The sequence below is a fragment of the Sus scrofa genome, chromosome X (assembly GCF_054392235.1).
Source record: "Sus scrofa isolate SSC_HxYL_T2T_F1_AM1 chromosome X, Sscrofa_HxYL_maternal_Yorkshire_Landrace_v2.0, whole genome shotgun sequence".
Lineage (NCBI taxonomy): Eukaryota > Metazoa > Chordata > Mammalia > Artiodactyla > Suidae > Sus > Sus scrofa.
In genome coordinates this window covers 112,109,475-112,126,995 of record NC_139401.1, presented here as the reverse complement: position 1 = coordinate 112,126,995, position 17,521 = coordinate 112,109,475, and the positions used below count along the sequence as shown (strand labels likewise).

The following is a 17,521-nucleotide window of genomic DNA, read 5'->3' as shown; positions in this document are numbered from 1 at the left end:
AGCCCAGTAATTCCATATGCCACAGGGCGGAAAAAAAAAAAAAAAGAGAGAGAGAAATGAACAGACAGAACTGTCTGTGGGTCATCCTGGGGAGAAATGACTACCAAAGAGACTGGGAGTGAACAGAAGGAAGGAGAAGCTTCTGGCAAAATGAGCTTTCAGAGCCTGGTAGGGAAGATTAGCGGCACTGCACGCTTATTCTCATACCCACCCCTTCCTATCCATGCCCACTGGCAGATCCTGTTTTACCCTGTCAAAAAGCATGTGCAGTGAGAATCTGCTCTGTGCCAGACAGCAAGAACATGGAGGTAAATGAGACACCGTGCCCTCTCTTTTAAAATGCAAGAGTTAACAACCTAGGAAGGGAGACTAGTCCCAATCACAAGCAATCCCATTATATTTCCTAAAGTCAAGAAGCCACCATCTTCCCTTACACAAACTGAGGCTTTAGCCTTCCAACAGGTTTCCCTGCTCCATGGCTCCCCTTCCAAGATTCACTGCCACCAAAGCAGTGCTTGAATCATACTATTCTCCTCCAAAGGGCTTCCTATGCTTCTCTTTTGTCTACTGACAAAACTTTCCTCCAGAGCCTTCCCCACCCCCAAAATCTCTACCACCCTACCCCCCTACCCCACCCAGTTTCCTGCTTCTCCACTTTCAAGGAGCATCTCAGGCCCCATCTCCCACTCGCCCCCTAAAAACACTTGTGCTCCAGCATCCCGCTTCCCCCCCATGTCCTTCCCATCCGCCAGTGTGCCTGCCTTAGAAATGCCTTCCTCCCCTCCCCAGTCTCTACCTATCAGGGGATTGATTTCCAAATACCTTCCGGGATTCAAATGTCACCTCCTCTTCCTTCTCCTCTTCTGCTCAGCCCAGCTGGAAATGACATCTGCCTCCTCTAAGCTTCCACAGCTCCTTGCTTACAGAAGTATATGGCAATATTCTGGTCTACTGGACTTTGAATTTCATTCAGCACAGTAGCCCCAGTACCTAGCACAAGACTGATATTTACTGAATGAAGGACGAGTGAAGACAGAAGGACATTCTGGACTTGGAGCTGAATCATAGGAAGCCAAAAGAAGTTATTGGCGAGGAAAGGGGAGTCCAGGATTTCCTAAAGAATGCTTATAGGTTCGTCAGGTTTCTGGCATGAGAGGGTAAAGAGGGTCTATTTCCTTTCAAAAATAAGTAACGAATTTTTCTCCTGTAGTCGTCAGTATTTTCTTAAAAGCAAAGATGGAAGAACTTCTAGTTTTTTCTCTGCATGGTTTAGCTCTGGCTTAAGTCGTCCTCAAGGGAAAGGGCAGGCTATCCCTTATGAGAAAATATCAGACCAAATATATTTTTAATAATGTGTAAATATCATCTCCCCTAATATAAACTATATGTTCCTCAAGGACAAGAATGAATTCTGACTTCCCTTTACAAATGTTTCCTTTGCTCCACGGGGAAACGTGTGTGTGCACACACACAGTGGAACACTGTAAAATCAGGACAGGAAGGGACAATGTGATGGCAAATCTCCTCTTACCAAACTCACTCCTGAGGACCGTGAAGACAGCAGTCAATGCCTGGTCACAGGTTTCACCAACAAGAATCTGCAGGCCTAGCTGATGTAGTGTGCTACTCCCAGCCCAGGCTGGGGAGGAGGAGGGAGTGGGGGCAGGGAGGAGGAAGTTGCTACCCTGTTATGGCCTGAGGGGATCAGTTGCAGCATATTGGCTTGTGCTCTCTGCACCAAAGGATGCAGGCACCAAAGGGAAACACACAGCATAAGAGATTTTGATTAAACTTGTTTCTTTGACATTCAGTCTAGAAACATGCAGTCCCCGGTGATGGAGGTGGAGGGGGGGAACCTCAAGCAAGCTATAGGAAATCAAAGGCTTCCTTGGCTTCCTTTATTTCTTATCCACTTTGGAGTGATCTTTCCAAAGTTGTGAGATCTGCCTGTTGATCTTCCTTTGGAAATGACCCCACAGAAGAGAGGTGGCCCTGTAGATTTTGACCGAGGGCCGTATAAATAACTGAGCATTGGAGAGGCACCCCATTGCAGATACCACCATATGTGACTGCTTTGACTGGAACTAGCAGAATTGGGGTGGCTGAGTGTGTTGGGGGGTAGATTGCTTTGTATTTTGTGCGGTTTTTTTCCTTTCAGTTTTACTGAGATGTAATCGACATACTGCACTATGCAAATTGAGGGCATATAGCATAATTACCTGATATATATATACTGCAAAATGATTACCACAATAAGTTTAATGAATATCCATCATCTCATATAGACACACACACAAAAAAGGAAGAAAATAATTTTTTCCTTCTGATGAGAACTTTTTAGGATTTACTTTCTTAGCAGCTTTCGTATTGTCATGCTGTATATTGCATCCCCAGTCCTTATTTATCCTACCACTGGAAGTTTCTAGCTTTTGACCACTTCTGTCCCATTCCTCCACCCCTTCCTGCCTCTGGTAACCACAAATCTGATCTCTTTCTCTATGAGTTTGGTGTGTTTGGGTTTTTGGTTCTGTCTTTTTTAGATTCTACATGTAAGCAAGATCATACAATATTTGTCTTACTCTAATTAATTTCACTTAGCATAATGCCCTCAAGGTAGAGTACTTTGTTTATGATAAAGTCAAATGTACATTTTCAAATAAGGAGGCTTATCCAGCCACAGGCCATATAACTAACTATCTAGCGCCTGGGCAGGACTTAGGGGAAAATATATCTTATCCCCACACCATTGCTTCTCTCACCAGAAAAGGACCAGGCAGCAGCCCCTCAGCTAGATCTACCGGGGAAATTATGCCGCCCGCCACCACTAAGGTTCCTTCATATTTTTAGCCCTTGTACCTCTACTCATGGATGGCTTGGCTGGCATCTGAGTTTGTCCTCTTGCCCTGCGAAGTGGGCACAACCACTACCGTCACCTTTAGACGAAATCTTGCTTTAAAGCAAGGGGCTGTTTGACAGAAAGAAACTGCCCCGAGCTGGAAAGCCCATTGGATGGAACCTGCCTGCACAGCATCTTAGGTTAGATTTCCTGGAGGAATAATGAGGAGTGACCTTGCCAAGTGCTGAGGAAATCCTTTAGAAATCAGGAAAGGGAAACCCAATGAGGCAGAGGTGCTGGGGATGGATGTGAAACAGAGAAGAACTGCCTGTGTAATCCAGGCTGTGGGGCCAGTCTCCCTCATGAGGAAGGCCTGCAGCAGCTTCCTTCTGTCTACTGCTTGGAAACTCCTCCCTACAGGGAAAAGCGGCTTGGTACCTTGGGAGAATCAAAACTGGACATTGTTTTCCTCTCTGGGAAGAAAGACCAGACAGACAAAATTGGACTGTGTTAGGCTGTTAGGCATTCAGGCCCTTCCATGCCCCTTTCTCATCAGGGGCCTGCTTCTTGCAGCCACAGAGCCCCAGAACCAGACCGTGGGCAAAGGGGCTGAGCAGGGGGGAGGGTTTGCCTTTAACCCCAGGCGCAAATAGCACCCTTCAGCCTTTCCTTGATAATGAGGCCTTAGCAAAGTAGCCACACGCCAATAACCATTTTGACTGAAATCCATTTAAACAGAGGGTGCATCCAATTAAACAACTAGGGCTTGGCATATCTATGATGTCAAATGACCTGTTCGATTATTTCTATGTGCATGCCTGTTTTAACTGATAGCGTGTGTGGAGGGGTGCTCGTGTACAAACATTGTGTATAGCCTCCTTGTGTATACAGTGTGTACAGCCTCAAGGTCATGTTTGTCCTATAAAATATTATCTGGCCCCTTTTCCCAAGCCTACCAAAAGCTGGTCTAAGTTTTAAAATATCAGCAACTACCAGGCTGAGTTCTTTAAAACCTAGTGGATTAACACTGAATCACTAGGTCGTTTTGCATAATGGGGGGAGAGGGTGAGGCAAGAGGGCCAGACTACACCATTGTTTCCTGCTCACTTTGGGTAAAAAGAATATAATTGTTTAACATTTTAAAAGCAAATAAAAGTACTTAAATATTTTGTAATTTGCAACTTGAAAAGAAAACACTAATGGGTTTCCAAGTGTATGTCTTTACTTTTAATGAAGTGTTTATTTTTCATGGTTCTATTGGCAATAAAAGAACAGCTTCATATCAAAAGGCTTCAGGGAAGCAGTTTCTATTTGGAGGACAGTGAGATTGCCAATAATTCTGGTTTTTTTTTTTTAAAGTAAACTCACTAGACTCTATTTCTAAATATAGCTTATTGCCCACTATCCCAGGTAATTATTCTTTTTGTCTCTTACTCATATAGGCAAATAACAACACATTATGTACTATACTGTAAAAAGATAAGAAAATTAAGTGACACTGAGATCAGGGGCTCCAGAATGTTTTAATGAACATGTTTCCATTATCTTCTGTGCTTGTTCATTTTGTTGGAAGAATGATTCATTCATTTCAAATTTGGCAACTTAAACAGCAGCAAATATAATTTTCCTATCACAATGCAAAATCAGTTTATTGGCCTTCTCAGGCTTGGGGTGTGGGGGCTGGGGGTGGAAGTTGTGCCTCCGTTTCCTTTGCCAACAGCACCCTCTGCTGGTTTATGTTACCCATCACATCTGATGGGATAGACCCAAATTGCAAAGGGAGGCCTCCCTGCAACATTGCACACAGCAGGACATGATTCATAAATCAGTTTTCCACCCTGGTGATTCATTACCAGATATATTTTTTCTGTAAAACAGCACAGCTCAAGGAAGTCATCAAGAATTCAGAAGCTGCAAAAAATACCTTCGTTTGATTAATCATCTCTCTGACCTTTTTCTTCTTATTGAACAAGGTTAATAATACTTGTTATCACTCAAAGTTAAAGTGTATCAGCTGCCAAGTGATTTTTATTTTGCAAAGGCCTATTATCACTGCCAAGAGGCTTCAAAGTTGGGATTGGTTACATTCCTCAGGTATGACCCCGAGGGACATTTGACCAATGCAACATTTCCCACTGGAGAGGTCAGCAGTTTCCACAGTGACCTGGAGAAGCTGACAAAAGTGGAGCTAGATACTTCCAACAGGGAAAACGTCCTCATGTCAACTAATTTGACAGCAACTACTACCATATATATTTTAAAACAAGGTAAGATTATTTCCAATTTCACCCGACTCTAACAGCATCTCTCTTGAGCTCTACCATCAAACCTCTGCACACCATTGATAAATAGAATTCACTTTTGGCTGAGAAGATGACTTCTGCGGATATTCTAGCTATGGATGCTAAAACCCAGGCAAAGTCATCTCTTTCACAAAGTCCATACAGCAATCCTAGGCCACATCCCTATAGGAGTTGTGAGGTTGCATCTCTGCCAAACCTATTGTTCCCCAAACCCAGCTGCTTGTAAAGCTCTTTAAGCTCTGATTGGGTTATATTAAAGAAATGAAGTCTGTGCCCAATCTGAGATTAGCATTCTAGAGCAATGCTGACATAGGCTGAATAAATAAGAATGAGGAGTTCCCGTCATGGCGCAGAGGAAACGAATCTGTCTAGCATCCATGAGATCGCAGGTTTGATCCCTGGCCTTGCTCAGGGCATTAAGGATCCGGTGTTGCCGTGAGCTGTGGTGTAGGTCACAGATGCGGCTCATATCCTGCGTTGCTGTGGCTCTGCCGTAGGCCGGTGGCTATAGCTCCGATTGGACCCCTAGCCTGGGAACCTCCATATGCCGCGGTGTGGCCCTAAAAATTAAAAATCAATAAATAAGGATGAATAGGATATACACCAAGCAGGAATATAGGGAAATGAGGGAAGTAAAAGCTCATTCTATTCAAAGAGAGTAAAGTAAGAGAGAGCAGAAGGGGAAAAAAGGGAGGGAGAGAAGGAAAGAAGAAGAGAGGGATGGGGGCAAGGGGAGGGGGAGTAAACTGGAAGGAAGGAAAGAAAGAAGATGGATTTGGAAGCCATGTCTTGAAAGCTGATCGAAGTGGACACAGAGAAATTGTTTTCTCTCTGCCCAGTCATTAAGGACTCATTCTGCTGTTAGGCTGTGGGACCCAACACAGAATTGTCCAGTGTTCACATCCACTCTAAAAGGATCAGCGGGGAGTTCCCACTGTGGCGCAGTGGTTAATGAATCCGACCAGGAACCATGAGGTTGCGGGTTTGATCCCTGGCCTTGCTCAGTGGGTTAAAGATCCAGCGTTGCCGTGAGCTGTAGTGTGGGTCGCAGATGCGGCTTGGATCCCACGTTGCTGTGGCTGTGGTGTAGGCCAGTGACTATAGCTCCGATTGGACCCCTAGCCTAGGAACCTCCATGTGCCATGGGAGCAGCCTTAGAAAAGGCAAAAAAAAAAAAAAAAAAAAAAAAAGACAAAAATAAATAAATAAATAAAAGGATCAGCGGCAGCCTTCATCAGCATATTCATTTGTGGGGTCCAGCAACTGTGCTGGCATCTCTAGGCAACCAAGATGCTGAGTTAAACTTCATACTCTGCTCATTCTAGCTTCCCAGCATGTCAGATGGAGGAGGCCAGTCCGCCAAGTCTGAAAGGGAGTTTGAGAGGGAATTCTTTCAAAATGAGAAAGTTTTAAAAAAACAAAAACAGCCTGCAGTATCACACAGGCATGTTTTATCCAAGAAACAAGCTAGCCCAGCTGTAAAAATAACGAGACCCACATGGACAGAGAGCACTTCAGCCTGTCAGAGTGGTTGTCTCGCCCAGAAGGCAGTTAGGTCCACGGCACCCCACCTGCTCATCCTTTCCCAAACTTGCCTCCTCAAGCTAAACTTTTCTCTTGTCTGCTTCTTTCTGTACTTGCCTTTCTTCCCCCCTTCCTCCTTTGCTCTTCTGTCCGCAGAAAATACCCAGAGTACCTATCGGGTGAGTCCAGATGGCTCCTTACGTGTCACCTTTACCAGCGGGATGGAGATCAGCCTCAGCTCAGAGCCCCACATCCTGGCGGGGGCGGTCAACCCCACCCTGGGCAAATGCAACATTTCACTGCCTGGAGAGCACAATGCCAACCTCATCGAGTGGCGGCAGCGCAAGGAGCAGAACAAAGGCAATGTTTCAGCTTTTGAAAGGAGGCTGAGGGTAAGCCTTGACCTGATAGAAGCTAAAGAACTGCTGTTTTATTTTCGAAAACTGCAGAGCTTCCCTAAATCAGAAGTCCCTTTCTCCAAAGCTTTTCGAGGTGACTGACTAGCTTATATGATAGACTAATTCAAGAGAGGGTGCTAATGGCTGATAATGCTTCAGTATCCTCAAATGAACGTTCTAATAGGAGCTTTCTTTGTCATTAGCCCGCTAAAGTGCTCTAATAGTAGCAATTTCAGGCACCAAGAACGTCTGGATCAAGAAATGTGCTTAGTCAGAAGACGATCCAGAATCCTTCACACGGCCTGGCAATGGTAAGCAGGTCCACCAAGCTGCCCCAGATTTCTGCTTTGGGGTAGTTGATACTTTATTTGGAAAGACCAGGCAGGCACACACAAAAGGGTGTAAGACATCAGGCTACATTTGGATAAAGGCAAGAAAAAAAGGAGAAATCAGAGAATGATATCATTGCCATGAATATGCATATTAAGGGCCAGAGAGGTAAAGGCCTAGTATTCAGATTGAGCTCAGGGTGCCCAGAGAGAGCCCCCCAGGGGAAATGAAAGATTTGGGAATTTCCAAGTTTTTGCCAAGCGCAGTTCACCATACGTAACCAGAGATCTCACAGTCAAAATTGCCTGTTTGCAGCACACGAAGCCTGCAAACACCACAATGCTTTGCCTGTCCCTTCTTAAACATGAACCAATGTTAGGATGAGGTGACCAACTGTCCAAATAGAGTAATAGTCAATATCAGCCTGAAAGCAACTGCCAGCCTGAGGAAGATGATCACTCACTACTGAGGCCAGGTCTGATTTGAGTACCTGTGTCACGCTTGGGATACCTGGAATGCTGGCATTTTCCTCACTCACAGTAAAAATGTGGTAACCTCTAGGCTGTGGCAAGGCAATGCCAAGCAACCACCAAATTGCAGTGAGAAGCAGTCAGATTAGTCCCATGCCTTGATACGGACAAAATGATCTTCACAAGATCTCACTCTGCAGTCAGTTCTCTTGGTGACACAGAGACACAGACTTCCATGGGTGTTTTTTGAAACGGCCATGAAAGTTGTCTACATGAACAAGTCATTTTATATGTTTTGGGTCTATTAACCAGAAGGTTTACCAGATATGCCACTGAATTAAGAGGTGAAACCAGTCCAAATAGACCTGTGTGAGAGCAGTGAGGGTTTCTATCAGAGTTCTCCTAGAAATGAGAGTCCTTGGGTGGCTCCCTAGATGGAGAAGTTTTAAACTGGCTTAAGAACTGCCTTTATTTTCTTCACATGTGAAATGAAGCTCTCGTACTAGAGAAAAGTCAGAACTATTTACATATGGTTTGCCAAGCTCATGGTTGCATTCCCAGGGAAATTATATCAATTAAATGGTCTCTTAGTGACTCCCCCAACTTATAGCCTGAATAAAATATTATGAACCATATTATATACTACAGGGCTTTGGGATTTTCCATTCTTTAGGATAACCCATCCTATATGATGTGATTTTGGGATTTTCCAGTTTCTAAAATGACCCACCCTGTTTTCTCCCCTCCATGTGCATGAATAATGGAGACACTATAAACTATACTTTACACCTCATGTCCCAAATCGTTCTTATTATTGAGAAACTAATGGTCATACAACATTTGGGGGTTCTTTTGTGTTAATGAGTAGAGTGAATTGTTATTTAGTTAATACTATATATAACTGACCTATTTCCCATCCTATGGTAGAGTCGAACAGATTTGTGGAACTGCTTATAAGGGCAAAACAAATTCAGGGCCCTCTCTTTCCTCTGTGGCTCCTAGGGGACTTCCTGAGGTCCCGGGACTGGAGAACAGAGCCCTCGTTGGCTAGTGGTATTACTGAACATGTCCCAAGAAATCTAAGAGCAAAAACATTCCTCTTCATATGTCTAGTGCCTTATGGTGAACAAAAGGCTTTCGTGGTCAGGGTTTCATTTAATCACCACACCCATCAGTTGCTGTTATTCCCAATTTACAGATAAGGAGACTAAGGCCCAGAGAGGTTAAGTGATTTGCCCAAAGTCAAACAGCTATTAAGGATCAGAGCCAGCACTAAAATGCAGGTCTTTGCCTAGCGCAGCACTCTTTCCACTACATCATGCTGTGCTGCCTTGTTCCCTAAAATAATTAATCTATAAATCATTGCCCCGCTCAGTGGAGCCACCTTGGCAGGGCCTGACTCCTCATTTCAATGCTGACAAAAAGAGACAAATAATCGACTCTAATGTACTGGCAAGTGTGGGTGGTGTGGGACAACTGGCTGGTCTCCAGGCAGGCAAAGAGTGGAGGAGGCAAGAGGACGGAGACTGTTTAACTAGCTACTTTTACCTGCTCTCCCTATCCTTAGGCACTTATGTCTATATCGTGGCCTCAGTTTCCTCAGATTAGGTATATCCAGTTTAATGGAATGCATATGCTCCCCAAAGGCAGGAATGGATTCAGTTTTGACACAGCAAATTCCTTTTCCCTACTGACTTTATTATTCCAGATATGCTGCCCCTTCACTTGTGGTAGCTTTCAAGGGGCAAGCCGATGACACAGGACAGGTAACTTTCTTTCTGGGCTGAGTATGCAGTGACCCATTTGTAAACATACGTGTAAAGAATAAAGCTCTTGGAGTTCCCGTCATGGCTCAGTGATTAACGAATCGGACTAGGAACCATGAGGTTGTGGGTTTGATCCCTGGCCTCGCTCAGTGGGTTAAGGATCCGGCGTTGCCGTGAGCTGTGGTGTAGGCCAGTGGCTACAGCTCCGATTAGACCCCTAGCCTGGGAACCTCCATATGCCACAGGAGCGGTCCTAGAAAAGGCAAAAAGACAAAAAAAAAAAAAGAATAAAGCTCTCTGATGGCCTCAAGTATCTCGAGACCTTGGACTGAATCATTTATTTCTCCTGGTGGAGCTGCTGATCTAGAGCAAGGGCAAGCGGAGATAGCAGAGCTCTGGAGACAGAATAGCAGGTTCAGAGAGTCACATGACATAGACGTCCCTGCTGTCCTGGGGAAAGTAGGGCTCCTCTTTGGGAGAAAAAAAAAAAAAAAAAAAAAAAACAGATACATGGAGGTGTAATTGGAATTTGCGAATGCGCTAGGGCAGCAGGTCATAAAACACTAATTGCTCAGGCACAGAATGACAGGTTCCTGTAAAGGCTTACTCGGCAAGATGACAGACATCAGATGTTCCCCAAAGCTACCTATCACATCCATCCCAGACCTTCTAGGTGGGAAGAAAAAAAATCAGAAAATGATAGACCTCTCTTGAAGATAAAGCAACAGGAGTCGCCTTTCTCCAATGATCAGTGATTTTTTTTCTTCTCATACAAACTCAGGGTCCTCTTCAAGGTGAGGAAACAAACTGCTGGGAAACATGATATCCTGCTCAGCCTGAGCAGCCAAGGGATTTGTTACCCCTGGGCCATTCTGCAGCAGCTCCATTAAGTGAAATAAATCACATTAACATCCTGAAATTTCATTTATTTTAAAAATCCATTTCCCCCAACCTGAGTTGGGTTTGAATCATCTTCCTTGCAAAGTACTTTCCCATCCAGTCCATGTATCTTCTCATCTGCTGCATCAATCTGTCCCCATCAATATATTTCCCTGGACAATCGAGAAATTAGCCCTTCACCAAAAGCAAACCGGCTTAGGAACTGCATCCAGATTGCACCTTGCTGTGTCCAAGGATAGTAATGCCGTCATATGAGACTTATCCCAGCATTGGGTCCCAGAGCTCTTTACAAGATTTTGCAGACTGAGATGTGAGGTTACAGCGAAACTCCAGAACTGCAGCCTCCCTTATTAAAAAAAAACAAAAAACAGGAAGCTTAGCACTTCAAACCAAAGTCATAAAATCAAGTAAGATGATTATGTGGTTTACAAGCAAAACGAAGCAAAGACTAATCTAAAAACCCTCACAATTGATTTTTTTTTCCTCTCCCTTTAAAGATAACTCAGAACAGAATAGATTGTTTTTGAGATGCAACATGTGCATGTTCATACGTGAGCTGAGCTCTGAAAGGGGAAACAAGCCCAGGTGAAACACAGGGTCCCGGGCTGACAGATGATGGGGAATTTGGGAGGCAGCCAAGAGAGAGCCAGCCTCTCTCTCCTTTCTCAGAAAATGCATTTGCTTCACACTGTTTTAACTGCCTTCTCCCCAGGTTTGCTGGAGGGATTCATTTTGTGAAAATTTAGATAAGGAGGCTGCTTGCAGATAGATTCATCTATTTTTAAAATATATCTGTGGTTCTCAGTCTGGAGTAACAGTGCATCTGCCCCTAAGGAGTCACCAGCAGACAGGAGATTTCAGGCATCAAGGCCACTGGGCAGTGTCAGGTTTTTTGAATCAAGGGATTCTTGGGGCCTGCAAATCATAGAAACTACTATATTTGTTCATCTTGGGTCAACTCCACTAAGATAACTAGACAGAAAGTATTATTTCATGCACTACTGCACATGTATATATAAGCATTGATGATTTGGCATTAAAAATTTTTGAAAGCCTACTGTATAGTTACCCAGATGAATTCACCAACAGTCAAGTATTTAAACAAGAGCAAATTAATTTAGTGCAAAAATGTCCAAGTTAAATAGTATGGCAGAAGTCAGGTGAGACGAATGAGGAAGGTTTTGAAGAAGAATTGGTATGCTCCTCATTTTGCCCACTTTTCCCATCTATAAAATGAGGGATCTGGACTATACAATCTCAATTACTAGTAGTATTATTACCATTAACCATAATTATAGCAATATTCATTGAAATCTGATATATCTTATTCATTGAAATCATGCCATATATTAACTCATTTACTACTCATAACACCTTATCTGATGGATTCTCTTATTAACATCCTCAGATAAATGATAAAGATAGATAAAGAAACCAAGGCTCATAGAGGTCACTTACAGCTAGTAAGTGGTGATATAGGATTGGAACCCAGGCAGTCCAGGTCAATACCCCATGACATAAGATTCCCTCTAGCACTAAGATTTTTTGTGAGCTGGCAAGGTAAAGAGAGTGTCTTAGGAGGAAAAAGAAAAAAAAAAAAGTAAAAAAAAATTCCCAGAGTTCCCATTGTGGTGCAGCAGAAATGAATCCTACTAGATGAGTTTGCAGGTTCAATCCCTGGCCTCTCTCAGTGGGTTAAGGACCCAGCATTTCCATGAGCTGTGGTGTAAGTCACAGACGCTGCTCGGATCTGGCGTGGCTGTGGCTGTGGTGGAGGCCGGCAGCTATAGCTCCACTTAGACCCCTAGCCTGGGAACCTCCATATGCCGTGGGTGTGGCCCTAAAACGAAAAAAAAAAAAAAAAAAAGAAAGAAATTCCCAATGGAGTAATGGAGGCTGAGACTAACTCTGAGTACGCACCCTGTTCATTGGTAGGCAACTCCATGGAATAAGAGCAAGTCTAAGTAGGTTTTGATTGTCACTATAGCGATATCACTAAAAAATAAAATTTGTAGAATTGTATTGATCAATTTCTAAAAATCAAGTACTAATTACCTTAAAACCAGTGGAAGTAGAGTAGCATGTTCAAACTTAAAAGCAGCTGTGACTTCTATATCCATTCTCACAATTTAATGGAAATTAAGTGCAGTGCACCTCCCAAACTGTGATGTGGTTATTTGACCCATCTAGCTTATTTGCCTTCCAACTTCTCCAGCAAAAATTGAATGGGTACCTCAGTTGCACTGAGTCGAAATGCTAGTCAGCATCCTTGAAATCCAGTCTTCTCCTCTTTTCTTTTGAAAGAAAGTTAATGGCCGTGATGGTAGCTTAGAGTTTAGCACCGTGTGTGTGTGTGTGTGTGTGTGTGTGTGTGTGTGTGTGGTGTGTGTTGGGTTGAACAACAGCAAATTGCACTTTTTGTAGGCCCAGAACACTCAAATATCAGCAATTGCCTCTAAATCAATCTAATATACCTTTCTCCTACTATTCGAATGAGTCTCAAATTGGAGGGGTTAAAAGGACTTTCTCTTAAGCAATTAAAACACAGACTCCTAGAAAAAAGCAAGGAAAGGCTCGGAGCGGGGCAAAGGACGCTTTTCTTCGGCACTTCCGCCTATACCCACCCTTTACAGACACTTTTATTTCTGCTGGGAACACAAGCCACAGCTCCCCAGGGCATACTCTTTCCTCTTTCCTTTCTGGTCCAAGTGTGAACAAAAAGCAAACCCTTCTCCTTACTTCTCTTTAGCAAAACTGAAAAAAAAAAAAGCATAAGGAATATCAAAAGATAAATTAAAACATAAATACTTCTTCTCCTGTGAAAAAGATTACCAGTTCCCCTTTCTTACCCCAACGTACAGCTCATCAGTTGCCAAAGCCAAAGGTCTTGTTCAATGTGCAACCTGTCCAAAGAGACCCTTTTTAACTTGGGGCTCTTCTCAAATGTCAATCTTTTCTTTGCCCCTCTCTTTTCCAGGGCAAGGATCGGTATAGATTCTTTGGAGGAAGAGAAGAAATAAGGATTGATGGCCCACACTTAGGTCAAGGGCTATTATTGTCTTTCAGGCAAACAAGAGCTTGTATGAACGTGTTGTTTTCTCAACCTTGCTCATGACCCCAACAGTCAGAGGCAGTCAGCCTACTTTTGCTTTCTGCCATAGAGAAGGAGGGTCGGGGAGCTCACCTAGAAAAGCGTTCTTTCTCCCAGCTTTCTCCCATGTGGATTCCACAGGAGACCTGCAGGGTGGGGACTGTGGCATCTTCGTATTCCTTCGTCCCTTTTCAGTCCTTAGCCAATATTTACATTACCTTCCAAACCTGACTTTGAAACTAGCGTTTCAGCAACATCTGAATGCATTATCTAGAAACAGAGAAGCATGGTTGCAGAAGTCTTGACAGGCAGAGAAAGAACATGAGGCAGAGTTTTCCTCTGCTCGCTTTATAGTGGATTTTTAACAGTGGTCCCTGCTTGTGTAGCTGTAATGACTTTATTAAGAAATGTGTTCTTGAGTAGTAAACTTAATATATCAGACAAATAAAACCACAAATTTAGTCCAATTGGAAATCACTTGTTACTTTGGCTCTTTAACTATCATTATAACATAAATTGTAACAGTTACAACCGTCTCTGGGAGTACATGGATATTTTACAGCTATTGTAAATGAACAGTATTACAGTTAGAGATATGTGGCTATAAAACCACAGGAAAGGTAGTTGAAGAAAGAACACCTGGCTTAGTATGGGTCTCCAAGCCCTGTGTATCAAAAGACAGGAAATATGTGCATCTCTACCACCTTTTAGGTGATAGCAACAGGTTACTGTATGTTTATGCACTGCAGCCCTGCACACATAGGTTACCAGATGTTAAAGAGTCATGCTTCCCAAACTGTGGCTCTATTCCCCGAATGAAACCCACCCCTGCAACTAACAAGACTTCCTCCCAAATAACTGGACTATCTAATCACTAGTGTTCTGGAATTCCTGGCATGGAATTTTTCCTGTCCTTCTTTTTGCAGAAGCTCAAATTAAAAGGCAAATATCATTAGCTCCAACTGGCTGATGAAGAAACTGAAACCAAAAGAGGTTGGAAAGAGCAGAATGTCACATCCCAATTTAAAAAAAAATGGGCAAACGTCCTGAGCAGGGAATTCGTGGAAGATGTACATGTGACCAATAGACATTTAAAAGGGTTCAACCTCATTAGTGACCAAATAAATGCAAATTTAAGCCACAGTAGCATACCATTTTCCCCACTCTCATATTGGAAAAAGCTTACTAACAACAAAAATACTCAAAACTGGTAAGGATGGAATGAGATGAACTCTCCCACTACTGCTAGCTACTGAGAGTATAAATTTGTACAACCTTTGTGCACCATAAAGTAATATCTCATAGTTCCCTGGTGGTTCAGCTGATTAAAGATCCAGCATTGTCACTATTGTGGTTCAGCAATGGTTCCATCCCTGGCCTGGAAACTTCTACATGCCATGGGCAGAGCCAAAAATAAATAAATAAAGTAATATCTTAAGTTCCATACAGAGTCTTAAATATGTTATCATTTAACCCAGTAGTTTCTTTTATAGGGTCTGTATTAAGGAAATGCTTATTTACAAAAACATTCAATAAAATATGAAAAATAAAAGGAAAATGGAAAACAAAAATGCTAATTTCTAACAATGGGATGAAGGATAAGTAAATGTTTATAATGTAGAAGATATTATATAACAATTGAAATCCACATTTTAAGAATATTTAATAATATGAGGGGTGCGCAAGATAAAACAATAGCTGAAAAAGTAGAGCATAAAACTTAAATACCATCCTAGCTGTATGCCCCATACACTATTTTTTTTAAAAAATAGGATAAGTAGAATGAAATACTGCAAAGTTTTAGCTGTGATTCATATTGGAATGATAGGATTAAAGGTAATTATTTTCTTTGGATATTTTTTATTTTCTGATTTTTCTGAAATGAAAAAAACATAACTTTTATAATGGGGGTGTTAGTTAAGGAGATTATTTTAAAAAGCAAAGTGCACAAGATTACTGAGCAAAGGAAAACTAGAGTCTGAAATGAGAATGTTGGCCTTATAGTTATCCAAGCCATTAGGATAAAAACTCTGGATCTCATTTAGATGTAGAATTTAAAAAAAAAAAAAAAAAAAGCTCTTAGAGAACAGACTGGTGGTTGCCAGAGGCAGGAGTGAAGGGTGGGAAAAATGGGTGAAAGGAGTCAAAAAGTACAAAGTTCCAGTTAAAAGATTAATAAGTCCTGGGGATGGAATGTACAACATGGTGACTATAGTTAATAATACTGTGTTGTATATTTGACAGTTGCTAAGAGAATAGATCTTAAAAGTTCTCATCACCAGAAGAAACTGTAACTACATGTGGTAATGGATGTTAGCTAGACTTATTGTGGTGATCATTTTACAATGTATTTCAAGTATCGGATCATGTTGTACACCTGAAACTAATATAATATTATATGTCAGTTATATCTCAGTTTTTTTTTTACACAGCAAACAAATTTTTTAACAAACATTTTTAAAAACCTCTTTCTGAACTAGGATTTTGAAATTGGACTCAAGACCCCTAAAGGTTTCATGTTTGGGTTTCAGAGCCCACTTGAGATTTTGTTTAAAATGTTCATATATGAGCTTATGTGCATTTTTCTGGGCATACTGTATATGGCTATATATTTAAAGGAATCCTTGACCACAAAAATTTTAAATGAACATAAAAGTTTAGTTGAATAGCTAGTGAAGTGGTTTAGTTGACTATGATTAATGTAGTCAAACCCTAATGTTGGTTTTTTTTCCCCTACCTCATTAACCAGATATTTAACATTCTGTTCAGGATCATGTTGACAATTCCTCCAGATATAAATCTAATACTACAAGCTACAGTCACCTCGGAATCTGACACATGGGCCCATGTGAAAGCCTAACTAAAACGAGAAAAGTAATCATTATATCTAAAAGTAACAATTACTAATATGATTTTTACACATCACCAGTATATGTAATCTCATTTAATTCTTAGCACAAGTCTTTAGACTGGTAAATGTCACTCCCATTTCACAGATGAGCATACTAAGGCCCAGGAAGAAGAAATGACTGGTGCCCAGACACGCAACTAATTCAATGCCTCCTGACTTCCCAGGCCACTATTGTTTACATTTTGAGAAGTGTAAACAACACTTTTTTATTTGAAGGGGAGAAGAATCTGCCACCCCAAATATGCCTCTTTGACATAAAGATTATTTTAGGTTGATGGAGAAGGCAACAACTTAAATCTGCATAACATCATTACTTTTGTTTCCTATACTCTGCCTGGCCATCTCCCATAACTGGCTGCCTCCCCACCAGTATCTTTTGTCTTTAGTTGGAGATAGTATTTAAGATGCTGGCTTGGGCCAGGAGAGTTACTCAGTTTTCCTGAGTCTCTCCCATGTATACAGGAGGTATACATGTTATCCAACTTCAGTTTCTTTTTCTCCTGTTAATCTTGTATAACAGGGTAGGGGGTGGGGAGTCTCAGCCAAGAACCTAGAAGGATGGAGGGAAAATGATTTTTCTTTCCCTAGGCATCCTTGCCTTGGTTCCTCCCAGATATACTTGGACCCCCTTCACCCAAGTTAAAAGTCTTTTCCTTGAAAGTTGGGTGAAGGGTACATGGCTACTCTGTTCCATTTTTGCAACTTCTTGTGAGTCAGACTATCTCAGCATAAAAAGTTATAAATACACCAAACAACTCACTAAAATGAAAACTTCATTAAACCGAACTAAACTAAAATAAAATAAATTTAACAAGCTCTCCCTTTGGCCTTCCACCTACCTCCTTAAAATCCCCCATCTTCCACAGAGCCTTTTGGGGCTCCATGTTGCATCAGCCAACAAGGCAGTTACTGGTGGGACTGCCAAAGGTTGGCACTACTAGCTAAAGAGTGGAATAGATCACGTCAGTTGTCCAGTTGCTCTGAAAACCCAG

At 42.1% G+C, this 17,521-nt stretch overlaps 1 protein-coding gene across 11 annotated transcripts in view; it reads left to right on the top strand.

Annotated features, from left to right (window-relative positions):
• The window catches only part of TENM1 (teneurin transmembrane protein 1), a 908,801-nt gene that overhangs the window by 875,528 nt on the left and 15,752 nt on the right, over positions 1 to 17,521 (top strand). For all 11 annotated transcript variants that reach the window (XM_021080671.2, XM_085007213.1, XM_003135358.6 and 8 more), the window contains 2 exons: positions 4,931 to 5,103; positions 6,820 to 7,055. In XM_021080671.2, coding sequence (XP_020936330.1) covers positions 4,931 to 5,103; positions 6,820 to 7,055 — 409 coding nt within the window. The remainder of the gene's footprint in view (positions 1 to 4,930; positions 5,104 to 6,819; positions 7,056 to 17,521) is intronic.